General features: G+C 40.1%; 8 protein-coding genes across 13 annotated transcripts in view; 7 read left to right on the forward strand and 1 right to left on the reverse strand.

The window, feature by feature from the left end:
* The window catches only part of zdhhc14 (zinc finger DHHC-type palmitoyltransferase 14), a 45,649-nt gene extending 41,749 nt beyond the window's left edge, over positions 1–3,900 (forward strand). The window contains exon 10 of one of the 2 annotated variants that reach the window (XM_053433988.1): positions 1,449–3,900. In XM_053433988.1, the coding sequence (XP_053289963.1) occupies positions 1,449–1,919 (471 nt within the window). In that variant the 3' untranslated portion in view covers positions 1,920–3,900. The remainder of the gene's footprint in view (positions 1–1,448) is intronic. The other variant, XM_053433989.1, reaches the window with a different exon arrangement.
* LOC128450498 (galectin-8) lies at positions 3,139–9,743 on the reverse strand. 2 transcript variants are annotated; one of them, XM_053433990.1, is made up of 9 exons: positions 9,554–9,743; positions 8,760–8,954; positions 8,391–8,479; positions 7,098–7,308; positions 6,878–6,997; positions 6,738–6,764; positions 5,191–5,279; positions 4,862–5,027; positions 3,139–4,618 (listed from the first exon to the last, which is right to left on the reverse strand). In XM_053433990.1, the coding sequence occupies exons 2-9, from the start codon at positions 8,910–8,912 to the stop codon at positions 4,469–4,471; spliced, it is 1,005 nt and encodes a 334-aa protein (XP_053289965.1). In that variant the 5' UTR covers positions 8,913–8,954; positions 9,554–9,743; the 3' UTR covers positions 3,139–4,468. The 2 variants fall into 2 exon arrangements, with proteins under 2 accessions (XP_053289965.1, XP_053289966.1); XM_053433991.1 differs by having other exon boundaries at positions 8,760–9,743.
* Positions 8,939–10,977, forward strand: LOC128450500 (interferon alpha-inducible protein 27-like protein 2A). Its single transcript, XM_053433992.1, has 5 exons — positions 8,939–9,030; positions 9,141–9,202; positions 9,344–9,373; positions 9,636–9,797; positions 10,597–10,977. The coding sequence occupies exons 2-5, from the start codon at positions 9,190–9,192 to the stop codon at positions 10,683–10,685; spliced, it is 294 nt and encodes a 97-aa protein (XP_053289967.1). The 5' UTR covers positions 8,939–9,030; positions 9,141–9,189; the 3' UTR covers positions 10,686–10,977.
* Positions 10,978–11,307: 330 nt separating this feature from the next.
* On the forward strand, positions 11,308–12,312 carry LOC128450501 (interferon alpha-inducible protein 27-like protein 2A). Its single transcript, XM_053433993.1, has 4 exons — positions 11,308–11,442; positions 11,597–11,620; positions 11,707–11,874; positions 12,061–12,312. The coding sequence occupies exons 1-4, from the start codon at positions 11,433–11,435 to the stop codon at positions 12,144–12,146; spliced, it is 288 nt and encodes a 95-aa protein (XP_053289968.1). The 5' UTR covers positions 11,308–11,432; the 3' UTR covers positions 12,147–12,312.
* Positions 12,313–14,282: 1,970 nt separating this feature from the next.
* LOC128450880 (interferon alpha-inducible protein 27-like protein 2) lies at positions 14,283–15,817 on the forward strand. Of its 2 annotated transcripts, none has more exons than XM_053434623.1 (4): positions 14,283–14,417; positions 14,572–14,595; positions 14,703–14,864; positions 15,568–15,817. In XM_053434623.1, the coding sequence occupies exons 1-4, from the start codon at positions 14,408–14,410 to the stop codon at positions 15,597–15,599; spliced, it is 228 nt and encodes a 75-aa protein (XP_053290598.1). In that variant the 5' UTR covers positions 14,283–14,407; the 3' UTR covers positions 15,600–15,817. The 2 variants fall into 2 exon arrangements, with proteins under 2 accessions (XP_053290598.1, XP_053290599.1); XM_053434624.1 differs by having other exon boundaries at positions 14,305–14,417; positions 14,706–14,864.
* A 1,970-nt stretch (positions 15,818–17,787) lies between these two features.
* Positions 17,788–19,322, forward strand: LOC128451148 (interferon alpha-inducible protein 27-like protein 2). 2 transcript variants are annotated; one of them, XM_053434925.1, is made up of 4 exons: positions 17,788–17,922; positions 18,077–18,100; positions 18,208–18,369; positions 19,073–19,322. In XM_053434925.1, the coding sequence occupies exons 1-4, from the start codon at positions 17,913–17,915 to the stop codon at positions 19,102–19,104; spliced, it is 228 nt and encodes a 75-aa protein (XP_053290900.1). In that variant the 5' UTR covers positions 17,788–17,912; the 3' UTR covers positions 19,105–19,322. The 2 variants fall into 2 exon arrangements, with proteins under 2 accessions (XP_053290900.1, XP_053290901.1); XM_053434926.1 differs by having other exon boundaries at positions 17,810–17,922; positions 18,211–18,369.
* A 2,185-nt stretch (positions 19,323–21,507) lies between these two features.
* Positions 21,508–22,735, forward strand: LOC128451149 (interferon alpha-inducible protein 27-like protein 2). The gene is made up of 4 exons (XM_053434928.1): positions 21,508–21,617; positions 21,772–21,795; positions 21,883–22,050; positions 22,497–22,735. Exons 1-4 carry the CDS (start codon positions 21,608–21,610, stop codon positions 22,568–22,570), a joined length of 276 nt encoding a protein of 91 aa, XP_053290903.1. The 5' UTR covers positions 21,508–21,607; the 3' UTR covers positions 22,571–22,735.
* A 2,581-nt stretch (positions 22,736–25,316) lies between these two features.
* LOC128451151 (interferon alpha-inducible protein 27-like protein 2) lies at positions 25,317–26,335 on the forward strand. 2 transcript variants are annotated; one of them, XM_053434930.1, is made up of 4 exons: positions 25,317–25,451; positions 25,606–25,629; positions 25,737–25,898; positions 26,084–26,335. In XM_053434930.1, exons 1-4 carry the CDS (start codon positions 25,442–25,444, stop codon positions 26,113–26,115), a joined length of 228 nt encoding a protein of 75 aa, XP_053290905.1. In that variant the 5' UTR covers positions 25,317–25,441; the 3' UTR covers positions 26,116–26,335. The 2 variants fall into 2 exon arrangements, with proteins under 2 accessions (XP_053290905.1, XP_053290906.1); XM_053434931.1 differs by having other exon boundaries at positions 25,333–25,451; positions 25,740–25,898.
* Positions 26,336–26,964: the final 629 nt, after the last annotated feature.

The raw sequence follows: 26,964 nt of genomic DNA on the forward strand, positions 1-26,964 counted from the left end.
CAGTTTACCCACTTTATAAAAGATCGATTCTTACACAAGCCTTTATATGAATGCTGCTATAATTTTTTTCAGATTTATTTTTACTAATGTTGTGTTATATGTTAAATATGCAGAATGTCGGAGCACATGATCTACATTTGGCCTTTTAACTATTTCCATGTTTGTTCTTCACTGTTTCTTCCTTCCTTTTCTCCTCTTTGTACATCCTCTTCTTTTGTATTCAAGCTATTTTTATACAAGACACACACACACACACTCAAATGCATGCACGCACGCACAGCAACTTTATCAACCACAATTTCCTGGATGATACACAGTGAGTGATGAGGGACTGACACCCAACAGCCCTGTTGTCAGTTTCACTTTTTGTTCACTGAGAAGTCAGAAAGGCAAAATTACAATTTCTCAGAGCCCACAAGTGATGTCAAGCTGCTTTTTTTTATTCAACTTATCTTCAGTCAATGTACCTCTTGTTCCTAGAGGTTTTGTGTGTGCTTTAGGGGACGGACAGTCCTCAGTCTTAACACATGAAACAACCATATTGTAGAGAAAAAGATATATGAATCTTACACCCATCACAGTTACGATGATGTGGCTGTTTGTTAGCGTGGAGGAAACTGAGGGTCGGTGTCATTTGAGTTCAATAACCTTGAGTCAAATGAGTATCTAACAACCTAGAGAGGAGCCTGGCTTGTAAAGTAATACGTGGAGAGCAGTTAAGGCGTGCGGCGATAAGAGGATACCTGGAATCACATCTCTAGGTCAGTGAGATTGATAAAGAAAAGTTAGACGTTGTGGGACAAATCATTCTACTTCCAACATCTTGTCAGTTGGACTGTGTGAGCGCGATGCTGGGAGGCTTTAACGTACTCTCCTGTTTGTTTATTATTTTTTGTATATATTCCTGTCACCTCTGCACCACTCGTGCTGTTTCATCTGTAGCTGCCCTCTGATACACATGATTGCTCCGTGGTGGTAAAGGGCTGATGGGGTTAAGGCTAATCTCCCTATGGCTAATGTGTGGTATTGATGACTCTGTGCCCTAACCCAGTTACTCTGCTCCACTTTTAGACGTGCGCTTTCCAGCGAATAGATCAATAGGTCATGAAGCAGTGACTGAATAGCCCTGAATGTTCAACTGTTTCTATTGACTCTGCTTTTACTAGGATGGATAAATAAGCTGGTGCAGGTTCGCTGTGTGGCTCTGATTCTAACCAGGGTACTAACATCTTTGTCTCTTTTTTTGTCTCTCCCTTATTCAATCACCTGTCCCCTCCTCTGTTGTCTTCTCACATCTCGATCCCTTGTTTCCTCCTTCATCTAATTTTCCACACCACCTCTCCCTATTTTTCTATTTCTATCTCTCACCTCCTGCACCTTATCTATCGCTGGCTGTCACATCCCCTCCTGTGTTGTTCTGTCTCTTGCTTCCGGCTGCTTCCTCGCAGTGTGATCAAGACCAGTGCATTCAAGGCACCAAATTCGTTTTGCAGGCCGCCACCATCCCTCTCCTCCAGCAGCAGAGCAGCGAACCAGTCATCCTGACGACCTCTCCCGAAAACGGGGTCTCTCTACCGGGCCGCAACTCCCTCACCCTGTCCGGGCCGTGCAGCTCGCTCCCCTTCGGGCAGCCCACGCCTCCAACGTCGACCCCCAGCCTCAGCTGCCACGAGGCCACAGACATGTTACCAATCCACGGACACAGCCACACACACACACACAACCACAGCCACCCCCTTCAGGAGCCGGTGGCACACCACCACTATCTCACTCCAGAGGAAGTGCCCTCGCCCCCAGGTATGCTACCCTGTGGGAGCCCCCATAGCCACACCATGCAGGCCGGCTTCTACAACCCAGCCAGCCAGGACTCGCTACACGAGGACTCTGTCAGAGGCCTGGTAAAGCTCAGCTCCGTCTGACAAATGGAATATACCCCCATCCCCCTCCACCACCTCTCCCCTAAAAACATTCATCCAACCCCTGAAACTGTGCCACTTTTGAACCACATCACCCCCTCCCTTTCTTCTCAGCAGGACATGAGATCTGGAGAAGAAACTGACTGTGGTTTAAATTCAGCTGCTAGAAACTGTGGTTTGTGACTAAGTGAAACCAGTTGTCCTCAGCCATTGTCTTGCCAAACCTTTCTGCTGGGACTGGGAGATGGTTCCATGTGTGACAACTCAGATATACACTTCTGTCTTTTTTTTTTGGTGTGTGTATGTTTTAAAGTGCAAGGGATCCCATCCTCCATCTTCCTGGAGACTGGACAGTGGAGCTTCGTGGCGAATGTCCTTGAGCGGTGTCAAGCTAAAACAAGAATCCATGTTTTGACAGAATATAACAGTTCTTTGGTCAGAGAGCTGAATGTCTGTCAGTGGATCACACACCTGACTTTTTGTAAAACAAACTTTAGCCGATTTGCCTGTTGCTGATCGGACTTTTGTCTTCTGCCTTTTTTTCTTGGAGATTCTCAGCAGTGCAATGGTTGATGTCATGTTGCATATCACCCTGCTTTTTATCTGTTTAAAAAAAAAAAGATTAAGAGACTGTTGTACTGTACCATGGTTATTACAACACCTCTACAAATTATATTTCCTGTGGATATTAATAAAACACCAACTTTTTATCAGAAGCCATTTGATTAATATTGAGGTTGAAGATGCACAGTGCAGTAAGTGCTAATGTGAGTCATGTGGTGATAGCATTTCCTGAAAGTTCATCTTGTGACCGATGCCTGCGGCGATTCAAACGTAAAATAGACAGATTTGAAAAATAGCCTGTCTGAATGTTTCTAGACATCTATGGATGTTCAAAGAAGTTTAAGACTTGAGGCCATTTATTCTTCCGTTCATCTCGACGGTTCTGCTGCGGCCTCAGGCGCTAACTTTTGGAAAGTTTTTTTTTTCAAAATTAAGACTGAAGTGTAGGGACTTAAAGAGGGAACTACTGCTTCTTTATCCCCCATAAAAAAAAAGTCTGGCGTTCACTGACAGGAGGTGGTTGGTGAAGGAGTCTGGGTAATGCAAGACGGTCAGTAAACATATAACTCTTCCACCACCTTGTGGCTGAGCACAAGTAGTGCATGAAAATTCCCAATGTCTGAACAATCCATCACACAAAAGCCATGTAGACGCATCAAACAGTAACACATTTATTTATTAAATCATTTATGATATAGGGAAGATTTTTAATACATTTTTACAATAGGGAAATTTTTTTAGTTTGGAAAATGACAATAGTGAGACAAGCGATGCAGGATTCCTATTTAGTCTACAGCTTACATAAAGATAGCAAAACAGCATTTGTTAGGTTATTATAAAGAGTTTGAATTGACCCTGTACTGCACTGTGCTTTATTTCTGCGGCACTAAAACATGAATAGATTTCAATTGGTCACGCACACGCAGAGTTGTGTTTAAGAATGCTGAGGATAAAAAAACAGGAAGAAAGGTAAATCTAGAAGTGGGCAGAATATTGCAGTCAAAAATGTTAATATTACAATCCATTTTTTTCAACAAAGAAAATAGTAATCACAAAACATTTTATTAAAAATGATTTCTTTAACTTAGCTGCACAATAAATTGGATTTATTGAGCTTTGCTCCAAAAGAAATTATAGGCCCAAAATTTTCATTCATTTTTTTATATTGCAGACTGTCATGATATTTAAACAAAGCCAGGATTTAAGTGCTTATGTACGCCAGAGTAATATTTATGGTCACTTACAGGGGAACAAAAACTCTTCAGATTTTGAGAATGAAGTCTGAAATTAAAGTTGCGTGTCGTCATGGAGGGGGAATATCAGAAGATCAACCCGTCGCCTGTGTAAAAATGAGGAATGTGGAGCATCTTGTCAATGTACTTTAATGTTTGTTTAACAAATAACAAAATACTTAAACTTCTGAAGTTTCCTATTTTCTTTTTTTCAAGATTTTAGATCTAGACGGAGTTGAACTCTTAAGACCACGGGTCGTCCTTGCTGCTGATTTCCTAAAACCTTTTTCTATATGCTTGTACTATTATGACTTTTTTCTCATTAAAAACGCAACTTTATTTTCATAATATAACATGATTCTCAAAATCTCAAAAAAATAATCGATATCCTCCTAATACTCCATCCTACTTAATGATATTAACATTGAAATGCTTGCTGTTTTAATTATACAGTGCACTGATGGCGTATCACAGCAGAGAGAAACTACAGACAGAAATGAACCAAGGCAACCCTAACTCTGTAAACACTGTAAACGGTCATGGTGGCTCACAGCCCTCGCTCATGCATCGGTCCGCTGAGCTGGATAGGTGGATCATTTTGTCAATGGTTGAACTAGTTTAATATATCGCTGTCCTTTTTATTGATGTTTTTAGTATCCACCGTCTGCGTCATTGTGGCTGAGCCTATTAACCGTCGATCACCAGGACCCGACGGTGTCAGTAACGCTGGTTTCTGTGATGCTGTGGAGTCCCGAGTCACCACAGTTTAACATCAGTGAGCTCCAGGTCTCCCATGATCTCCAGCTGGTCGATGCTGCTCAGGTCCTGCACTCGATGTCTGAACTCGAACAAGTGCGAGCCGTTCACTGCCAGCTTGAACTGATGGGACTGACAGAGGATGAGAATCTGAAAAAAAAAACACACTAGTAATGAAGAATTCTCATAGATCTGTACACAACTCATAAATATCAGTCCCCTAAACATGCCTGATTTTTTTCATCAAGATCCATGAATTACCTTGGAAGCACCCCTGATCTGGGCACAGGTAAAGGCATCATTGTGTGAGGATGTGACATTGTTTACCTAAAGTGATATCCACATCCAGCACACCCTTTTCAAAGTAGAGTGAAGTGGTTCAGTGGCTCCTACCTCGAAGTACTCCCCCGGTGAGAAGGGAAAGAAGGGCAGCTCCCGCTCCTCCTGACCCCACGTCTCACTCAGGTACGAGTTCCTGATGAACACACCCGACTTCATGCGAGGGTTCAGATGGAAGGCGATGTTCTCCGTCCTGCTGTTGCAGAGGTTCACGGTGAAACTGGAAGAAAGAGTGGATAAGGGGTAAATAGTGTTCATAAAGGAAATGTTTCAGGCCCAGCGATTATCACAGAGACCTGTGCAACAGCACATGAACAGGCCAAATCAATCAGTGATTGATAAATACACTAATTTGTCATGTGAAGTTAAATGTGTCACTTTACCTGTGAGGATACATGCTGACCTGTCCTTTGATTGTGATGTGCTGCCCTGGGCTCAGGCCTTTCAGAATACTGCCTTTGTAAGGGAGGCTCTGAAAACAACATAACTGAGGATAAACGATTGAATACAATTATTTTCTCCATTAATCATTTGATCAATTAAGACTGAGCTATTTCCCACAATCCAAAGTATTATTTGTTCAGGCAATAATCCAAGACGCTAAGATTATCACATCCTGCATCACAAAGCGAAGCCGCAAATCCTCACATTTAAGAAGCTGAACCCGACAAATATTGCTTTGGAAAATATGACTTGAACGATGTATTAAAAATGGCTGCTTAGTTGTCAACACATTACATCACATTATCTTCCTGTCCATCTTGTAATTCATTCATCAATACTCGCAACTCTAAGCCCTGTTCAAAAATCTGTAATTAAACACTTTACCTCAGATAAGGAGGTTATATCTAATTTTTCTATATTTTTTTTTGTATATTTTAAAGTTAGTTGTTGGTTTTCTTGTTTGTTAGTATTTCAAGCAAGATTTCGTAAGAACTACAGGAAGGATCACAACAAAATCTGGAGGAAGGATATGGTCAGAACATTAATAGTCCGGGAAGAACCTATTACATTATGGTAGAGATCTGAATCGGGCGGTAGATCCAAAAATGTTCATTTGACTTTGTTTCACAGTGTTTTCACAGATGATAATTCATGGTTTTTGACAAAACAATATATTTAGGGAACTGACATTTATGAATGTGAGAAATTTTGTGGAGATTAGAATAAGGGAACTGTGGCAGAGGCATGTACACGCTGAGTGCCACTCTAGTTTAATCTTGATTGCAGGATCATTTGTCTTTGTTATTTGATTGTATTGTGTTTGATTGATGAGGTTAATATGGACCAACATTGAAACATAGTGAGAAGTGATGTCACAGTTCATTATGCAGCTGTCATCTGGTGGGGCTTTTAAATTCAGGTGAAGAAAGAAGTGGACAAGATACAAAACCACGTTTCTATGTATGAATGTATTTTACAAGGACTGTAAAGCATTGACATATAAGTTTATTCAGTATGTACGTGCATATGGGGAAAACCCTTCAGTGTTCACATCGTGATCAGCTGTAGGTTTGGTGTTCTGTGTACAGTGAAGATAACATGGGACTTATTATTCTAAACTATTTCCTGATGCTTGAGCAAAAATGTATATGTTCACAGCTCTGGACATGACTCCACCGGCACAAACTGGGACCACAGCATCGTCCCAACACTTTATTTACAACACTGAAGGTCTGTTGCCCAACTAGACTTGGCTGTAGCCATGTTCCCAGATCTTAGACACTACAACAGAGTCATCACTAAAATGAGACACAAGCTGTTGAAAAACCAAAGCTGTCCTTAAAAGGTCTGCGCGCCCACTTGAACAGTCAACAGAGCACAAAGAGATCCTTCACAAAGTGTGAGCCACTTTTAGCAGCATCACAAGACACTGGGCACATTCATGAACAGGGGTTTTATGAAGATGACGCAAAAAGGAAAAACTCACCAAGTCACCTGATTCTGAATATATCGCCTGGGGGGGAAAGCCACATTTAGAAATGAATAAACAAGACATTTCTATCAAAGAAACTCACAGCTCAATAGCTTGTGAGGGAAAAAATATGAAAACAAGGGAAATGTACTTACTGAGTTTGGGATGTAGCCAACAGCGTACACCCTGACTTTCCCCGAAATAGAAAATGTGTCGACCCTGTTCAGTGGGATTCTGTGCTTGTAGCTCAGCAGGTGAGTACCATTTACTGCCACCTATGGGCGAAGACAGATACTTTAGAACCATTTAGTTTTTCCATTAATTGACTCACTATGTGCTTGTGTTGTTTGAAGGTAGCATCGTAGGATCACTGACCTTAAAGACGTCGTCATGCACCAGGATGATGGTCTCGAAGGGTGCTCCGCGTTTGTAGGGCAGCTGATGGAGGGTCTCCTCCTCGCCCCAGCTCTCCTGCAGCAGGGAGTTGCATGCCACCCTGGGGGGGCCTGTGAAGCACGGGCTGAAGTGGAGGGCGACGTCAGAGCGCGGCTTGGTGCTGCAGCCGCTCGACAGGTCGATCTGAAACCTGCAGACATGGCACACACCGACGCTGGATTAAAGGCCGGGCGCTGAAAGGTCTCAGCTTTACTGTGTGTTACAGGGTTTTCATCATTTGATGAACTGCAATTATCACAAAGTAGAAGTAGGACTTAGATTAGTTTAGTTTGATGGAGCAAAATCAGGATTAGAGGAGCTTAAAAGTTCCACTGAGTCAAAGCTGAGCTAAATATATCCAGGCTCATCTAGTAATTGTTATCATATATTATATCGATCAGCTGACAATCACTGTCTTTTTTTTCACGATAGCCAATCATTAGTCCCGCCCCTGCTATACATAGTTTTATTTACTTAATAGCATTTTGTAAACATTCCTGAAGTTTGGGTCAAGATTAACCAATGGGAGAGGCCTGAGTGGTCAGGTGCATTCTGGGTGTTGAAGTATAAGAGGTAATACCACAGTCCCTTTTCCTCTGTTTTTCTCCAGTCATGTTGCAACAATTTAGATTTTTTTCCACCTTCTACTGTAAAAGTTTTATTAGAAGTGTTAATGTTTATTGCAAATTAATTCCAGGTCAGTGTGTTGACTATTCAGTGACACTATGCAATGTAAACATTCTTCAATTCATTGGAATGGAAATTTTGAATGAAGTAGTTTTTGCACAATTTGTCCATTGTGTTATTGTTATGTGATGTATGTATCAGACTATCAAGGTTGTAAACAACAGTGTTCTTTATTCTCTGTTCATAAATAAGAGTTTAAAACCACAACCTTCACTCAGGAGTAAAAATCTGTCTTTAAACTCAAAAGAAATACTACTAAGGCATTTGATTTGTTAGTGATCGATATCCTTTTTTTCTAACCCTAACCCTTAATATAATTTTTGCCCATGCCTAATAAATACATATTAGTGCTTTCATTTATTCAGGCTGTGAGGGTTCCAGGGTGTAAGTGTGGAGCAGAGAATGAACTTAGGAAACTAATTAAGTAAACACGACAATGTTTTAAGGTTTTTCCTGATTCAAGGTAAATATGAAATGCTGAAGCTTTACCGACAAGAAACATGTCCATACGTCTTCAGCTCATCCTCTGGTTTGAGTCAGACTCACCAGTCAGCATCTGGGGGCACGGTGCCCTGGATGATGATGATCTCCCCGGGGTGCAGGCCTCCGGGTATGGGCCCTGTGTATGGGATCACCTGAGGTGGGGGGGGCAGAGATGAGGAGCAGTGGACACCTGCACTGACAACAACTTAACAACTGAACACAGACCCGTGAACAGAGTGAACACAGACCCGTGCAGCTCGTCTCTGCACACATGCTGACATCAATGCAACTTGAATAGAGTGTTTATCTGCACTGTGAGCTACAGGAGAGGTGTGGGGGGGGGGGGTCTGTAGCTTGCATGATGGCACCAGAGAGCTCCTGCTCCTCCTGATGTAGATGAAGATGAAGATGATGAGGAGAATAAGCCCTTACCGGATTCAGGACCGTGTGTTTCGCATTCGCCACAGACATGGGGCTCCGTGTGTGGGACTCCAACATGCAGCTGGGCAGGGGGACGACAGGGGGAGTCTGCGGCGCTCCGCTGCTACACAGGGGCGATGGTGGCAGTGGGCATCTTGTCTGCATCACAGGCCGATCCCACACCTTCCATGTGCGCGTGCGCAACACCTACCACGTGATCGTGTCCGGAAACAGGGCGAGGCTTTTATTGTCAACACATATCATCACTGGGACCGACTACCAGGTCTGTGCTGCTGTTCACTTGACTTTTTGTTAATTTTTCTCTGCGGCAAATTACAGACTGGGGCCATTAACAGTGGCCTTACATGACTGTGTCCCTCCTCTGTATCTCAGCCCAGCTTTACAATACACATCCACGACCAGGAAACACAACAACAACCACATGGGGCTGGCTGGTGAGTCTTATTAAACCGACACTTGGATTTCTACATTTTCCTTTAAATCCAAAATGTAATGATGACAGTAACCTGAGCAGATGTCTGTGGTTCAGCCAGAGGAGCCAGGAGTGTTAATATTACTTTAATGGTGTGTTTCAGAGACAACTGCCGCCATTATAGCAGGAGCAGGTAAGACTCTGTAACAATACTTCTCCTACTGCTGCTAATAAGAAGAAGAATCATCATCATAATAAACTTTATTAATATAGCATAACATGTAATCCAATAGCCTCATGTGAAAGCAGTAAAAACTATTTATTAAAAACAGAATTAAGACAGCAGGATGAGTCCAAAAAGAGATTCACTAACCCTTTAACACACTTTACTGTGCAATGACTCGATTAGCCATTGAATCAATCAGCACATTCTCCGTGTTCATGTCCATGAGCAGCAGGTGCTGTGGTCCTGGTTCCTGTGTCTCTGGGAGTCATGGGCTTCACCTCAGCTGGAATAGCTGCAGGCTCCATGGCTGCAACCATGATGTCGTCTGCTGCAGTCGCAGGCGGAGGAGGAGTGGCCGCAGGAAGTCTGGTGGCTGTTCTGCAATCAGCAGGTATTTTAGGATGGTTTTAAAGGTGATGTCTCTCTGAAAAACATGAAGTCCTGTACAAGGATGTACATGGATTATTAGTGCAGTATTTAATAATCTGATCACAATAATCTGAGGGGGTTGATGATGTTTCTAACATGTGACAGATGCAAAAATGAAAAACAATATATATATATATATATATAGAATACAAAAATCTCAGGATGAAAAAGTGGAGCCTTACACGTGGAGGACAGGGACGAAGTTGCCAAGAGACCTTTGAACACTGACTATAATTATAAATTGTAGATAAACCAGGTACAGGATCAAGTTTTCTAACTTTGCCCCAAAGACTGTTTGTTAAGATATCTGCCACTCAACATCCAGCCCCCAAACAATAAATAGTAATATAGTGATGTAGCTCCGGAGCTTTAACAGAGACCAGGAGAACAGAACAAACAGGCAGGTTTAGAATGAGCACGGCACTAGTTTAAAGGGATGGTTCCCCCAAAAATGAAAATTCACTCATCAATTGGTCACCATTTACTTCAATTGTATTGAATTTGGCTGGAACACTGTTGATCCCTGAAACTCCAAAAGGGTTTTGTGGACTCAAACACTTCACCCACCCCTCCATCGGCATAGTGGTAAGTGGATAACTTGTGAATATTCATTTTTGGCTGAACTATCCCTTTAACAAACTGAAGAGTGAAGGTTCAATGTAATGACACTGAGTGTTGTAATATTGTGTCTTGAGTCTGGCTTGATAACATGGTTTGTCTGTAGCTCGCTATCAAGAATCAAGCCACTGGTGTCACTGCAGGTGCTGCTGGTCTGTCGTGGGCTGTCACTGGAGCTGTGGCCAGCACCGGAGCAGCAGTGGCAGGGCTGACGCGCCTCATCAGCAGATAATCTTCGACTGAAAAGCAAGATTGAAAAAGTCCCCTTAAATAAAGGAGCTAATCAAAAATTCATACATTTGGAATGTGGAATAAAAAAACATGACTTAAACTGTGGAAGACTCCTGTTTCATTGGGTTTCTGTGTGTCCAGCAGGAAGGAAGTGAATAAGTCAGTGAATCACCCAGTGTGACTGAGCTAAATCAACACAAGTTCCAAATCAGTCAATATATAGATCAGAGACAGATTGTTGTGTCTTATAGTCAAAACATACGCACAGCATGAAATAAATGAATCAGCAAACATTTCCTGTGTGTGTCTACTGTCTTCATTATACTTTGGAGTGCCACAGCTTTTACAGGGGCAGACAGTTCAGCCCAGACACCCTCAGGATGTTTTTGACACATAAGAAAATCATCACAAAACTGAGATGATGCCCAGAATTAAAATAATTAAAAAAAATCTAACAAGTATGACAAGTTCTCCTCTATTTCTATCTCACGTAAAGAGGTGTATCTCAAGAAAGGCAGAGAACTGCATGGACTTCATCAGGTTGGTTTTCCTCGGCAGTCCAGTAGAGACGCCCCCTAGTGTTCAGATTGTACGACGGTTTCGTTTTTGAAGAAACCATCATGAAGTGTATAAATAGCAGTCCAGCTCCAGGCTGCTCACAACAGATGAAAAACACTGTTTCGTTTCTGGTGAAACCTTCATCACGTGTATGCTGCTCACAACAGAGTAAAAACAGCAAAGAAAAAACATGGATCCTTGTGAGTATCACTCGTTCTCTGACTATACTAAAACCTTCTTTTAGAAAATCAACATCTATATGTAGCATCATGTTTCACTTTATAAATAAAAGTATGTAATACAAGTCTGTAAAGCTTCGCTGTAATAAGAGGCAATTCTATTCTTGTGTTTCAGTGACAGGTGCAGCAATAGTAGGAGGTAAGACGTTAATAGACATGAAATAACAATAGCAACAACAACAACAATAATAATGAAGGCTCCATCTCTGCTGTGTTCTTGTCCAGGTGCAGTAGGGGCTGTGGCGGCAGCCCCTGTTGTTCTCGGGGCCGCAGGTTTCACCGCAGCTGGAGTGGCAGCAGGCTCAGTGGCTGCTAAAGTTATGTCTGCTGCTGCAGTGGCTAACGGGGGTGCAGTGGCAGCAGGAGGTGCAGTCGCTGCTCTTCAATCCGCAGGTAAACAGATGGTTCATTTAGGTTTGAACTGTGTGTAAACTATCCATCTGTCTGTCTGTCTAATGCAGTCTTTAGGTAGAATAAAGATATCACTGTATGTGCTGTATAGTGATGATAGTATTGGTATTGCTTTCTCTGTAGCTTGATAAAATGTACTGATCGCCCAATGTGTGTGTGTCACTGTAGGTGCGGCTGGTTTGTCAATGGCCGCCACTGCAGCTGTGGCCGGTGTTGGAGCAGCTGGGGGGTTTGTGGCACGCCTCTTTTTCTGAATAATCAACAATTGGTCACCTTGTTAATCTGATGAAGCAAGTGATGATGCAGCATGTTTATGTTCTGAAATGTTTGGAAAGTTTTCAGGTTTGCAGTCACCTGACATGATGTTTCATTGTTTGAATCTTTCATCTCCGAAAATAAAAGCAACCGAGTTAAAACACATTTGAAAGAGTTGACTGGTTCATTGTCCTTTTTTAGTTGAAGTATCTATTTATATACCAGTGTATCATAACACTGTCGTGATTTATAAACAAAAATTTGTACCGTAATATTGTATTTAAGCACTTAAAATGACTTTAATATATTTGTTAAAGGTCCAGTGTGTAAGATCTAGGTGAAAGGGATCTACTGGCAGATACTGAATATAAATTGATCCTAGTGATGTTCTCACCAGTGTCTTTCATCTATATTGTAGGAATATTTTCTTTACCCCCCAATGAGCCTTTTATATTTACATCAGGAGCGGGTCCTCTTGACGGAGGCTGCCATGTTTTTTACAGACACCCAGACTGATCAAACTAAACATCTTTTGAGTTTCCATGACAACTGAAGGCAACAGTTTCTCTCTTGTGTTTGGAAGGGGAGGATGAGGGGTTTTCAGCTGCAATATGAAAGCTCACCACTAGATGTCACTAATACGACACACTGAACTGTTAATATTTACTGGAGGTGCCAGTGACAAAGAGAAAAGGAAGTCCTGACTGAAGTCACAACTATTTCTTAAACAAGTCTTAAATTTATTCCTGTTATCATCAGTTAAGATGTTAAATCAAAGGCCCTGCTCACCATTCTAAAGTCCCGGCTGAGGACCGAAGGCAGCTGGGTCTTTTCTATCAGGTTCTCCCACTCTGAGGACATCTATCTGTCAAACTCCTTTTAAATCTGTCTGTTTAGGAGGGCTTTCTCCTAGTTCTGATCTTAGCATCTATCTTTATCATTTTATAATCATTTTACTGGTTTCTCATCTGTGACACTTTTTATTTCTCCATCTGTGCTCTAATGCTGTGATTTTCCAATTGCTTTTGATCTTTTTCCTGTCTGCCCTATTTATAACTAGTAAAGCACCTTGTAACTGTGTTTAACATGTGCTGTATTATAAAAACTGGTATAAAGCAAAGCTTCATACAGGGCATTTCCACACAGAATAAACCTGTCTAAAATGAAGGGGTTTGAGGTGGGATTTGAAGTTGGGTACAAAGTAATTGTCAAAGATGAAGAGAGTTCCAGAAACGAGGGGCTGCACAGCTAAAGGGTCTACAACCCATAAGGAATAAGTGGACAGAAGGAAGATCGGAGAGTACGGGTAGGTATGTATGTCAGTGTTGTGCATGTATCTAAAAGCCAAAAATATAAAAGTGACTTTTATAAAAGGGTCTCATATACAGATGGCAAGAGAAAGCAGAGACGCAGACTCAGCAACTACATCCGAGATCCGATGCACCTTATTATTATCTGAGGGATTTTTACACACTGTGATGAACCGGGCCACTGCGTTCTAATGCTGGTGAAGGATAATCCAGCTATGAGGATAATAACAGTATCTTCGGTACCCATATTTCCATAGACATGACAAAACCTGAATTATTGCCTTGCAGTATCCGCATACATTTCATTAAGTTTTATATTTGGTCACATTTATATTTGTATCAAATTTGATGAGGGGCTAGGGTTAGAAGAATGAAATTCCCCGCAGGTGTTTATCATACAGTTTATCCACAGGAACCAGAGACTCCAGCCCCTCAATTCATCAGTAGTTTAGATAATGGTTGGATGATGAAGTGTCTCCCATCATGATGGTTGTCTAGTTCAACACAGTTGTCATCTTCCTTCTCTGGTAAAACATTGAGTTGGATCAGTAGCTACATTAATGTCAGCGTGAATTTAGTCAAGAGGTTGAATCAGACTCTTTTACTGAAGATAGCATCAACATATCAAGCTTCATAAATTATCTTTATTTGTACAGCTTTCTTCATTAACAACAACTTGATTAAGTTTATGGTGCTTTAATGAAAACGTCCTTCCTTTATATAATTAACATTTGTTCTGCCATGTTTGTTTTGAAATTAAATTACAGAACTGCTGATTCATTTTCCATATCTATTTTCCACAGCTGTCCAGTAGAGACGCTCCCTAGTGTTCAGATTGTACCACAGTTTCGTTTCTGAGGAAACCATCATGAAGAGAATAAATACCAGTCCAGCTCCAGGCTGCTCACAACAGAGGAAAAACACAGCAGAGAGGAGAGCAAAGAAAAAACATGGATCCTGGTGAGTACCACTCTTCCTCTGACTAGACTGAAACATTCTTTTAGAAAACCAACACCTATATGTAGCATCATGTTTCACTTGATTAATAAAAGCATGTAATACAAGTCTGTAAAGCTTCATTCTAATAAGATGCAATTTTATTCTTGTGTTTCAGTGACAAAAGCAGCAGTTGGAGCAGGTAAGACATTAATAGACATGAAATATAAATAACATTAATAATAATAAAAACACGAACAACAATCATAATAACAATAATAATGAAGGCTTCATATCTGTTGTGTTCAGCAGTGGCTGAGGACAAGACCCCAGTTGCTCTGGGGGCCGTAGGTTTCACCTCAGGTGGAATTGAGGCAGGCTCCACGGCTGCTAAAATGATGTCGGCTTCTGCAGTCGCTAGCGGAGGTGGAGTGGGAGCAGGAAGTCTGGTGTCTGCTTTTCAATCAAAAGGTAAACAGTAGATGGTTCATTTTGGTTTTAATTTTGTCCTTGGGTGGATAACTTCTATATCTTAATGGCAATGTCAAACGCAATCAACTCGAGGAGAAAGCCTGTGAGAACAGAGGTGATTTTAATAGGGATTTAAATTGTGTTAAAGACGGGGCAGATCTAATGTGAAGTGGTAGGTTGTTCCACAGGTTTGGGGCGGCTACTGCGAAGGCGCGATCACCTCTTGTCACTAATCTTGTCTGAGGTTTGTCGAGGAGCAGTTGAGTGGCTGATCTCAGTTCCCTAACAGGAGCGTGCATAATGAGAAGTTCTGATAAATAAGAAATTGCCAGTCTGTTAAGAGATTTAAAAGATAAAAGTAGGATTTTAATAACGATCCTGTGACATATAGGAAGCCAGTGTAGAAGGCGCAACATGGGTGTAATATGGTCTCTCTTTTTTGTCCTGGTCAGCAGGCGAGCAGCAGCATTTTGGACTAGCTGCAGGCGTTTAATGGATGATTTGTCTATGCCTACATACAGGGAATTACAATAATCCAGACGAGAGGTTATGGACGCATGAATAATTCTCTCTAGGTCTTTAATTGATTCTTGCACTGTTTTCACCTTTTCTAATCCACGTAACATCTGTGATTGTATTAGTATTGCTTTCTCTGTTGCTTGATAAAAGGTACTGATCATCCATTGTGTGTGTGTCACTGTAGGTGCGTCTGGTGCGTCCAAGGGCACCAAGTGAAGCTGCCAGTGATGGAGCAGCTGGGAGGTGGTTGGAAAGCCTCTTTTGCTGAATAATCAACAATTGGTTATCCTGTTAATCTGATGAAGCAAGTGATGATGCAGCATGTTTATGTTCTGAAATGTTTGGAAAGTTTTCAGGTTTGCAGTCACCTGACATGATGTTTCATTGTTTGAATCTTTCATCTCCGAAAATAAAAGCAACCGAGTTAAAACACATTTGAAAGAGTTGACTGGTTCATTGTCCTTTTTTAGTTGAAGTATCTATTTATATACCAGTGTATCATAACACTGTCGTGATTTATAAACAAAAATTTGTACCGTAATATTGTATTTAAGCACTTAAAATGACTTTAATATATTTGTTAAAGGTCCAGTGTGTAAGATCTAGGTGAAAGGGATCTACTGGCAGATACTGAATATAAATTGATCCTAGTGATGTTCTCACCAGTGTCTTTCATCTATATTGTAGGAATATTTTCTTTACCCCCCAATGAGCCTTTTATATTTACATCAGGAGCGGGTCCTCTTGACGGAGGCTGCCATGTTTTTTACAGACACCCAGACTGATCAAACTAAACATCTTTTGAGTTTCCATGACAACTGAAGGCAACAGTTTCTCTCTTGTGTTTGGAAGGGGAGGATGAGGGGTTTTCAGCTGCAATATGAAAGCTCACCACTAGATGTCACTAATACGACACACTGAACTGTTAATATTTACTGGAGGTGCCAGTGACAAAGAGAAAAGGAAGTCCTGACTGAAGTCACAACTATTTCTTAAACAAGTCTTAAATTTATTCCTGTTATCATCAGTTAAGATGTTAAATCAAAGGCCCTGCTCACCATTCTAAAGTCCCGGCTGAGGACCGAAGGCAGCTGGGTCTTTTCTATCAGGTTCTCCCACTCTGAGGACATCTATCTGTCAAACTCCTTTTAAATCTGTCTGTTTAGGAGGGCTTTCTCCTAGTTCTGATCTTAGCATCTATCTTTATCATTTTATAATCATTTTACTGGTTTCTCATCTGTGACACTTTTTATTTCTCCATCTGTGCTCTAATGCTGTGATTTTCCAATTGCTTTTGATCTTTTTCCTGTCTGCCCTATTTATAACTAGTAAAGCACCTTGTAACTGTGTTTAACATGTGCTGTATTATAAAAACTGGTATAAAGCAAAGCTTCATACAGGGCATTTCCACACAGAATAAACCTGTCTAAAATGAAGGGGTTTGAGGTGGGATTTGAAGTTGGGTACAAAGTAATTGTCAAAGATGAAGAGAGTTCCAGAAACGAGGGGCTGCACAGCTAAAGGGTCTACAACCCATAAGGAATAAGTGGACAGAAGGAAGATCGGAGAGTACGGGTAGGTATGTATGTCAGTGTTGTGCATGTATCTAAAAGCCAAAAATATAAAAGTGACTTTTATAAAAGGGTCTCATATACAGATGGCAAGAGAAAGCAGAGACGCAGACTCAGCAACTACATCCGAGATCCGATGCACCTTATTATTATCTGAGGGATTTTTACACACTGTGATGAACCGGGCCACTGCGTTCTAATGCTGGTGAAGGATAATCCAGCTATGAGGATAATAACAGTATCTTCGGTACCCATATTTCCATAGACATGACAAAACCTGAATTATTGCCTTGCAGTATCCGCATACATTTCATTAAGTTTTATATTTGGTCACATTTATATTTGTATCAAATTTGATGAGGGGCTAGGGTTAGAAGAATGAAATTCCCCGCAGGTGTTTATCATACAGTTTATCCACAGGAACCAGAGACTCCAGCCCCTCAATTCATCAGTAGTTTAGATAATGGTTGGATGATGAAGTGTCTCCCATCATGATGGTTGTCTAGTTCAACACAGTTGTCATCTTCCTTCTCTGGTAAAACATTGAGTTGGATCAGTAGCTACATTAATGTCAGCGTGAATTTAGTCAAGAGGTTGAATCAGACTCTTTTACTGAAGATAGCATCAACATATCAAGCTTCATAAATTATCTTTATTTGTACAGCTTTCTTCATTAACAACAACTTGATTAAGTTTATGGTGCTTTAATGAAAACGTCCTTCCTTTATATAATTAACATTTGTTCTGCCATGTTTGTTTTGAAATTAAATTACAGAACTGCTGATTCATTTTCCATATCTATTTTCCACAGCTGTCCAGTAGAGACGCTCCCTAGTGTTCAGATTGTACCACAGTTTCGTTTCTGAGGAAACCATCATGAAGAGAATAAATACCAGTCCAGCTCCAGGCTGCTCACAACAGAGGAAAAACACAGCAGAGAGGAGAGCAAAGAAAAAACATGGATCCTGGTGAGTACCACTCTTCCTCTGACTAGACTGAAACATTCTTTTAGAAAACCAACACCTATATGTAGCATCATGTTTCACTTGATTAATAAAAGCATGTAATACAAGTCTGTAAAGCTTCATTCTAATAAGATGCAATTTTATTCTTGTGTTTCAGTGACAAAAGCAGCAGTTGGAGCAGGTAAGACATTAATAGACATGAAATATAAATAACATTAATAATAATAAAAACACGAACAACAATCATAATAACAATAATAATGAAGGCTTCATATCTGTTGTGTTCAGCAGTGGCTGAGGACAAGACCCCAGTTGCTCTGGGGGCCGTAGGTTTCACCTCAGGTGGAATTGAGGCAGGCTCCACGGCTGCTAAAATGATGTCGGCTTCTGCAGTCGCTAGCGGAGGTGGAGTGGGAGCAGGAAGTCTGGTGTCTGCTTTTCAATCAAAAGGTAAACAGTAGATGGTTCATTTTGGTTTTAATTTTGTCCTTGGGTGGATAACTTCTATATCTTAATGGCAATGTCAAACGCAATCAACTCGAGGAGAAAGCCTGTGAGAACAGAGGTGATTTTAATAGGGATTTAAATTGTGTTAAAGACGGGGCAGATCTAATGTGAAGTGGTAGGTTGTTCCACAGGTTTGGGGCGGCTACTGCGAAGGCGCGATCACCTCTTGTCACTAATCTTGTCTGAGGTTTGTCGAGGAGCAGTTGAGTGGCTGATCTCAGTTCCCTAACAGGAGCGTGCATAATGAGAAGTTCTGATAAATAAGAAATTGCCAGTCTGTTAAGAGATTTAAAAGATAAAAGTAGGATTTTAATAACGATCCTGTGACATATAGGAAGCCAGTGTAGAAGGCGCAACATGGGTGTAATATGGTCTCTCTTTTTTGTCCTGGTCAGCAGGCGAGCAGCAGCATTTTGGACTAGCTGCAGGCGTTTAATGGATGATTTGTCTATGCCTACATACAGGGAATTACAATAATCCAGACGAGAGGTTATGGACGCATGAATAATTCTCTCTAGGTCTTTAATTGATTCTTGCACTGTTTTCACCTTTTCTAATCCACGTAACATCTGTGATTGTATTAGTATTGCTTTCTCTGTTGCTTGATAAAAGGTACTGATCATCCATTGTGTGTGTGTCACTGTAGGTGCGTCTGGTGCGTCCAAGGGCACCAAGTGAAGCTGCCAGTGATGGAGCAGCTGGGAGGTGGTTGGAAAGCCTCTTTTGCTGAATAATCAACAATTGGTTATCCTGTTAATCTGATGAAGCAAGTGATGAAGCAGCATGTTTATGTTCTGAAATGTTTGGAAAGTTGTCTGGTTTGCAGTCACCTGACATGATGTTTCATTGTTTGAATCTTACATCTCCGAAAATAAAAGCAACCGAGTTAAAACACATTTGAAAGAGTTGACTGGTTCATTGTCCTTTTTAGTTGAATTATCTATTTACCTACCAGTGTATCATAACACTGTTGTGATTTATAAACATGAATATGTACTGTAATATTGTATTTAGGCACTTACAATAACTTTAATATATTGGTTAAAGGTCCAGTGTGTAAGATCTAGGTGAAAGGGATCTACTGGCAGAAACTGAATATAAAGTGATCCTAGTGATGTTCTCACCAGTGTGTTTCTTCTATATTGCAGTAATTGTTTTCTTTACCCCCCAATGAGCCTTTTTTAATTACGTAAGGAGCGGATCCTCTTTACGGAGGCCACCATGTTTCTTACAGTAGCCCAGACTGAACAACCTAAACATCTTCTGAGTTTTTATGACAACTGAAGGTTACCACAGGTTCTCTCTCATGTTCAGAAGAGGAGGGTGAGGTGAGGGGTATTCAGCTGCAATATGAAAATTCTCCACCAGATGTCACTAAATTCTCCACACTGAACTGTTAATATTTATTGGAGGTGCCACAACCTTCAGGTCCAAACCTTCTTTTCTACATTGAAACAGGTGAAGGTTCACCATGATCACCATATATCAGGTCTACTTTTGTTTTCCTGAATACCACTGTGCACTTACAAGGCAAAATCACACCACCCAATCCTTGCTTCTCTTCATTGGTCCCTGTACGTTTTAGAATTGATTTTAGGATTTTACTGATCACTTTTAAAGCATGCCAAGGTCTGGCTCCAAGACACATCACAGAATTTATGACCCCATATTACTTTCACACAGCCTTAGATCCTCAGGTGGAACCCTGCTTGCTGTTCCGAACAAAAGGTGACCCTGCTTTTGCCATCAGGGCCCCTCAGCTTTGAAACGGCCTGAGGAGATAAAGCTTGCAGAGTCAGGCACTTCTTTAAAATCACTTATTATAACTCATTTTTATAGAGTTGCTTTCGTGTGATACTGTTATTTTATCGTTTTCTTTTCACCTTTTATTTTACGTGTTCACTTATTTTAATCTCTTTTTATTGCTTTTACGTGTTCAAGTTTATATTTACCTTTCTTGATTTGTTGTCAAAGTACTTTTGTAAAGTCTATTTTTAAAAAGTGCTATATAATTAAAGTATATTTTTGTATTATTATAGGTGGAGATGGCAGTGGGAGACAATTTAAATACCAAGATTGGGAGTTGCTGTTCTAGTTAGTCATTGTTCTTTTCATCCTCTGACCACATCCAATCAGACAACATAATGCGTGAGAATTATAATTGACCTAATTAGGTAATGTTAGTTGCGTGTCACGTATTGCAGTGTCTGCTTGGATGTAATCAGTTGATGAGAGTAACAATGCTGCTGAAGGATAAATGAAGTAGGTGATGGACATGTGACTAACTAGAACAGCAACTATATGTATCATTTGCCATCTTAAAATGCATTCATGCAAAACAGCCACATTCACCAACAACGTACAAGGCTGACAAGAAAATGTATGTCAAACAATAACGAGAAAAATGCTCCAGTTGTTAAAGTACACAGATGAACAGTGAAGTGATAAAACCATAGAACTCTCATAGAGATTCTGAGTGAAATGACTGAGATCATGTGTTCAGTGCAGCCATGGAGCACAGGTCAGGCTCCATTCAGACTCACTCTTTATCAAAAAATAGTCCAGAGTCACAAGATGTTTCCTCCTGGTCTGTAACCTGGCTTCCATGCTAATATTGTTGAGAATGTGCAGATTTCATCCCTCAGTTTAAGGATACTTTTTACCTCTGACAAGGAAGTTTTGTTTTCACCCCTGTTGGCTTTTTTGTTTGATCGTCTGGGAAAGAATAACACATTTTGTTTATATGTACAAATGTAAGCATTATGATTCAACAAGCAAAGTATCTGCCAAAGTTTCATCGATACAGCCCAGTCATGTTTAAATTAATTATTTTATTACAAACAGACAAGCTATAAGTTAATTGTACACTGGTGCTTTCATGAAAAACCTCTTTCCTTTGTTTGAGTAACCTTTGATTTGCCATGACTTGTGCCATTGTTTTTGTTTTTTTAAATGAAAATAATAGAACTGCTGATTCATTTTCCATACCTTTGTTTTCAGTTGGGTGGATTTCATCAATTTTATTTTCCTCCGCAGTCCTGTGGAGACGCCCCCTAGTGTTCAGATTGTACCACAGTTTCGTTTCTGAGGAAACCATCATGAAGTGTATAAATACCAGTCCAGCTCCAGGCTGCTCACAACAGAGGAAAAACTTTTCTGAGAGGAGAACAAAGAAAAAACGATGGGCCTTTGTGAGTACCACTCTTCCTCTGACTATACTGAAACATTCTTTTAGAAAATCAACACCTATATGTAGCATCATGTTTCACTTGATTAATAAAAGTATGAACTACAAGTCTGTAAAGCTTCGCTGTAATAAGATACAATTTTTTTCTTGTGTTTCAGTGACAGCTTTAGCATTTGGAGCAGGTAAGACATTAATAGATATGAAATAACAATAGCAACAAATAACAACAATGATTATGAAGGCTCCATCTCTGCTGTGTTCTCGTCCAGGTGCAGCAGGGACTGTGGCCGCGGCCCCTGCTGTTCTTGCGGTCGTAGGTTTCACCTCAGCTGGAATTGCAGCAGGTTCCATTGCTGCTAGTCTGATGTCGTTTTCTGCAGTGGCTAGCGGAGGTGGAGTGGTAGCTGGAAGTACAGTGGCTATTATTCCAACAATAGGTAAACAGTAGATGGTTTATTTTGGTTTGAACTGTCCTTGGGGGGATATTTTCTTAATTCTTAAGTGTTTCTTTTACTGTTTTCACCTTTTCTAATCCACTTAACATCTGCTGTACCATAATTTACATGCTTAATCTAATGCACATTTTTTTGTGTTGTTTCATTTATGATTAAATCTGTTTTTATTTGGTTTCAGTAGACAGTCAATTTTGTTACCCTTATTCTACTTCTCTCCCTCGATTGTTCAGTCATCTTATACTGACAATATATTTTATGCCAATATCTCAATTAAAACATATGTGACAGCTTTGTAGTAGTTCTGGTGGCCAGAATATCATTTCATTTGATATTACTGTATACACTGTATTGTGATGACAGTATTGGGAATGCTTTCACTATAACTTGATCAAATGTACTGATCGTCCAATGTGTTTGTGTCACTGTAGGTGCAGTTGGTGTGTCGGGGGTCGCTGCAGCTGCGAGCAGCGGGGTGGGGTTGTTGGTAGGCCTCCTTATCTGAATAATCAACAATTGGTCACCTTGTTAATCTGATGAAGCAAGTGATGATGCAGCATGTTTATGTTCTGAAATGTTTGGAAAGTTATCTGGTTTGCAGTCACCTTACATGATGTTTCATTGTTTGAATATTACATCTCCAAAAATAAAAGCAACCGGGTTAAAACAATTTTGAAAGAGTTGACTGGTTCATTTTCCTTTTTAGTAGAAGTATCTATTGACCTACCAGTGTATCATAACACTGTTGTGATTTATAAACATGAACATCTACTGTAATATTGTATTTAGGCACTTACAATAACTTTAATATATTAGTTAAAGGTCCAGTGTGTAAGATCTAGGTGAAAGGGATCTAGTGGCAGAAACTGAATATAAAGTGATCCTAGTGATGTTCTCACCAGTGTGTTTCTTCTATATTGTAGTAATTGTTTTCTTTACCCCCCAATGAGCCTTTTATAATTACGTAGGGAGCGGATCCTCTTTACGGAGGCCGTCATGCTTTTTACAGTAGCCCAGACTGGACAACCTAAACACCTTTTGAGTTTTTAGGACAACTGAAGGTTACCACAGGTTCTCTCTCATGTTTGGAAGAGGAGGGTGAGTTGAGGGGTATTCAGCTGCAACATGAAAATTCACCACTAGATGTCACTACATTCTTCACACTGAACTGTAAATATTTACTTGAGGTGCCACAACCTTCAGGTCCAAAACCTTCTTTTCCACAGTGACAAAGGCACAATGATCACCATCTATCAGGCTAATCTCTACTTCTGTTTTCCTGAGAACCACTGTGCACTATGTGTGCAGTATTTACTGTTGGTGATCTACACTGGTCTCACTGGCCTTTATAAAGTTTAAAATCACATCAACCCGATCCTTGCTTCTCTTCATTGGTCCCTGTACGTTTTAGAATGGATTTTAGGATTTTACTGATCACTTTTAAAGCATACCAGGGTCTGGCCCCAAGACACATCACAGAATTACTGCCCCCTTATGTGCCTTCACACAGCCTTAGATCCTAAGCTGGAACCCTGCTTGCTGTTCCAAACTAAATGTGACCCTGCTGTTGCCATCAGGGCCCCTCAGCTTTGGAACGGCCTGAGAAGATAAGGCTTTCAGAGTCAGGGGCTTCTTTTAAATCACTTACTATAACCCATTTTTATAGAGTTGCTTTCGTGTGATACTGTGATTTTATCGTTTTCTTTTCACCTTTTATTTTACGTGTTCACTTATTTTAATCTCCTTTTATTGCTTTTACGTGTTCAAGTTTATATTTACCTTTCTTGATTTGTTGTCAAAGTACTTTTGTAAAGTCTATTTTTAAAAAGTGCTATATAATTAAAGTATATTTTTGTATTATTATAGGTGGAGATGGCAGTGGGAGACAATTTAAATACCAAGTTGGGGAGTTGCTGTTCTACTTAGTCATTGTTCATTTCATCAGCCGACCACATGAAATCAGACAGCATAATGCGTGAGAATTATAATTGACCTAATTTGGCAATGTTAGTTGCGGGTCAAGTATTGCAGTATCTGCTTGGATGTAATCAGTTGATGAGAGCAACAATGCTGCTGAAGGATAAATGAAGTAGGTGATGGACATGTGACTAACTAGAACAGCAAATATATGTATCATTTGCCATCTTAACCCATCACTTCTTAAAACCCATTTGTATAGACTTGCTTTCATGTGATACTGTGATTTTATCATTTTCTTTGCAACTTTTATTTTACGTATATACATATGTTAATCTCCTTTTATTGCTTTAACGTGCTCAAGTTTATATTTACCTTTCTAGCTTTGTTGTCAAAGCACTTTGTAAAGTTTGTTTTTAAAAGGTGCTATATAAATAAAGTTATTTGTATATTATTATACAGTGGGTGGAGATGTCAATGGGATACAAGTTAAATACCAAGGCAGGGGAGTGGCTGTTCTACTTAGTCAGAAGACATTTACCTACTTTATTTATACTTCACCAGCATGGTTCCTTTCATCAGCTGACCACACCCAATCTGAAATTATAATGCGTGAGAATTATTCTTAAATTCTCACGCATTATAATATTTATCATTTGCCATCTTAAAATACATTCATGTAAAACAGCCACATTCACCAACAACGTACGAGGCTGACAAGAAAAATGAATTCAAACAACAAAGAGAAAAAGGCTCTAGTTTTTAAAGTACACAGATGAACAGTGAAGTGATAAAACCGTAGAAGCCTCATGGAGATTCTGAGTGAAATGACTGAGTGCATGTCTTCAGTGCAGCTGTGTAGCACAGGTCAGGCTCCATTCAGACTCACTCTTTATCAAAAATAGTTCAGAGTCACTTGATTTTTCCTCCTGATCTGTAACCTAGCATCTAAGCTTATTATTGTTGAGAATGTGCAGATTTCATCCTTCAGTTTAAAGAATACTTTTTACCTCTGACAAGGAAGTTTTGTCTTTATCCCTGTTAGCATGTTTATTTGATCGTCTGGGAAAGAATAACACGGGTCCAAAGTATCATCGATACAGCCCAGTTATGTTAAATTAATTATTTTATTACAATCAGACAAGCTATAAGTTAGTTGTACACTGGTGCTTTCAAGAAAAACTTCCTTTCTTTGTTTAAGTAACATTTATTCTGCCATGTTTGTTTTGAAATGAAAATAATAAAACTGCAGATTCATTTTCCATACCTTTGTTTCCAGTTGGATGGATTTCATCAGTTTCATTTTCCTCAGCAATCCAGTAGAGACGCTCCCTAGTGTTCAGATTGTATCACAGTTTTGTTTCTGAGGAAACCATCATGAAGAGAATAAATACCAGTCCAGCTCCAGGCTGCTCACAACAGAGGAAAAACACAGCAGAGAGGAGAGCAAAGAAAAAACATGGATCCTGGTGAGTACCATTTTTCATCTGACCAGACTGAAACATTCTTTTAGAAAATCAACACCTATATGTAGCATCATGTTTCACTTGATTAATAAAAGCATGTAATACAAGTCTGTAAAGCTTCATTCTAATAAGATGCAATTTTATTCTTGTGTTTCAGTGTCAAGAGCAGCAGTTGGAGCAGGTAATACATCAATAGACATGCAATAACAATAACAATGATAGAAACAATAACAAAAGCAAAAATCACAATAACAACAATAATGAAGGCTTCATATCTGTTGTGTTCAGCAGTGGCTAAGGGTTCTACCCCTGGTTCTCTGGGGCCCGCGGGTTTCACCTCAGGTGGAATTAAAGCAGGCTCCACGGCTGCTAAAATGATGTCGGCTTCTGCAGTGGCTGGCAGAGGTGGAGTGGGAGCAGGAAGTCTGGTGTCTGTCTGTCAATCAAAAGGTAAACAGTACATGGCTCATTTTGGTTTGAACTGTGTCCTTGGGTGGAAAACTTCTATATCTTAATTGTTTCTTGTACTGTTTTCACCTTTTCTAATCTACTTAATATCTGTGATTGTATCGGTATTGCTTTCTCTGTTGCTAGATAAAATGTACGGATCATCCATTGTGTGTGTGTCACTGTAGGTGCGTCTGGTGGATCAAAGCGCAACAAGTGAAGCTGCCAGTGATGGAGCAGCTGGGAGGTGGTTGGAAAGCCTCTTTTGCTGAATAATCAACAATTGGTTATTCTGTTAATCTGATGAAGCAAGTGATGAAGCAGCATGTTTATGTTCTGAAATGTTTGGAAAGTTGTCTGGTTTGCAGTCACCTGACATGATGTTTCATTGTTTGAATCTTACATCTCTCTGAAAATAAAAGCAACCGAGTTAAAACACATTTGAAAGAGTTGACTGGTTCATTGTCCTTTTTAGTTGAATTATCTATTTACCTACCAGTGTATCATAACACTGTTGTGATTTATAAACATGAATATGTACTGTAATATTGTATTCAGGCACTTACAATAACTTTAATATATTGGTTAAAGGTCCAGTGTGTAAGATCTAGGTGAAAGGGATTTACTGGCAGAAACTGAATATAAAGTGATCTTAGTGATGTTCTCACCAGTGTGTTTCTTCTATATTGCAGTAATTGTTTTCTTTACCCCCCAATGAGCCTTTTATAATTACGTAAGGAGCGGATCCTCTTTACGGAGGCCACCATGTTTCTTACAGTAGCCCAGACTGAACAAACTAAACATCTTCTGAGTTTTTATGACAACTGAAGGTTACCACAGGTTCTCTCACATGTTCGGAAGAGGAGGGTGAGGTGAGGGGTATTCAGCTGCAACATGAAAATTCTCCACCAGATGTCACTAAATTCTCCACACTGAACTGTTAATATTTATTGGAGGTGCCACAACCTTCAGGTCCAAACCTTCTTTTCTACAGTGAAACAGGTGAAGGTTCACCATGATCACCATATATCAGGTCTACTTTTGTTTTCCTGAATACCACTGTGCACTT

This window comes from Pleuronectes platessa, chromosome 11, assembly GCF_947347685.1.
Source record: "Pleuronectes platessa chromosome 11, fPlePla1.1, whole genome shotgun sequence".
NCBI classification, from domain to species: Eukaryota; Metazoa; Chordata; class Actinopteri; order Pleuronectiformes; family Pleuronectidae; genus Pleuronectes; species Pleuronectes platessa.

What these genes read in the sequence shown, in the direction of transcription:
- LOC128450498 (XM_053433990.1), bottom strand. Translation starts at nt 8,912, where the DNA reads ATGCAGACAAGATGCCCACTGCCACCATCGCCCCTGTGTAGCAGCGGA. An exon ending in AACACACGGTCCTGAATCCG is followed by an intron (nt 8,480 to 8,759) that starts GTAAGGGCTTAT and finishes CCCCCACCTCAG; the next exon opens with GTGATCCCATACACAGGGCC. An exon ending in GTCAGCATGTATCCTCACAG is followed by an intron (nt 5,028 to 5,190) that starts GTAAAGTGACAC and finishes TCTTTCTTCCAG; the next exon opens with TTTCACCGTGAACCTCTGCA.
- LOC128450500 (XM_053433992.1), top strand. An exon ending in CGCCATTATAGCAGGAGCAG is followed by an intron (nt 9,374 to 9,635) that starts GTAAGACTCTGT and finishes GTCCATGAGCAG; the next exon opens with CAGGTGCTGTGGTCCTGGTT. An exon ending in GGCTGTTCTGCAATCAGCAG is followed by an intron (nt 9,798 to 10,596) that starts GTATTTTAGGAT and finishes GTGTCACTGCAG; the next exon opens with GTGCTGCTGGTCTGTCGTGG.
- LOC128450501 (XM_053433993.1), top strand. An exon ending in AGGTGCAGCAATAGTAGGAG is followed by an intron (nt 11,621 to 11,706) that starts GTAAGACGTTAA and finishes GTTCTTGTCCAG; the next exon opens with GTGCAGTAGGGGCTGTGGCG. An exon ending in CGCTGCTCTTCAATCCGCAG is followed by an intron (nt 11,875 to 12,060) that starts GTAAACAGATGG and finishes GTGTCACTGTAG; the next exon opens with GTGCGGCTGGTTTGTCAATG.
- LOC128450880 (XM_053434623.1), top strand. An exon ending in AAAAGCAGCAGTTGGAGCAG is followed by an intron (nt 14,596 to 14,702) that starts GTAAGACATTAA and finishes TGTTGTGTTCAG; the next exon opens with CAGTGGCTGAGGACAAGACC. An exon ending in GTCTGCTTTTCAATCAAAAG is followed by an intron (nt 14,865 to 15,567) that starts GTAAACAGTAGA and finishes GTGTCACTGTAG; the next exon opens with GTGCGTCTGGTGCGTCCAAG.
- LOC128451148 (XM_053434925.1), top strand. An exon ending in AAAAGCAGCAGTTGGAGCAG is followed by an intron (nt 18,101 to 18,207) that starts GTAAGACATTAA and finishes TGTTGTGTTCAG; the next exon opens with CAGTGGCTGAGGACAAGACC. An exon ending in GTCTGCTTTTCAATCAAAAG is followed by an intron (nt 18,370 to 19,072) that starts GTAAACAGTAGA and finishes GTGTCACTGTAG; the next exon opens with GTGCGTCTGGTGCGTCCAAG.
- LOC128451149 (XM_053434928.1), top strand. An exon ending in AGCTTTAGCATTTGGAGCAG is followed by an intron (nt 21,796 to 21,882) that starts GTAAGACATTAA and finishes GTTCTCGTCCAG; the next exon opens with GTGCAGCAGGGACTGTGGCC. An exon ending in GGCTATTATTCCAACAATAG is followed by an intron (nt 22,051 to 22,496) that starts GTAAACAGTAGA and finishes GTGTCACTGTAG; the next exon opens with GTGCAGTTGGTGTGTCGGGG.
- LOC128451151 (XM_053434930.1), top strand. An exon ending in AAGAGCAGCAGTTGGAGCAG is followed by an intron (nt 25,630 to 25,736) that starts GTAATACATCAA and finishes TGTTGTGTTCAG; the next exon opens with CAGTGGCTAAGGGTTCTACC. An exon ending in GTCTGTCTGTCAATCAAAAG is followed by an intron (nt 25,899 to 26,083) that starts GTAAACAGTACA and finishes GTGTCACTGTAG; the next exon opens with GTGCGTCTGGTGGATCAAAG.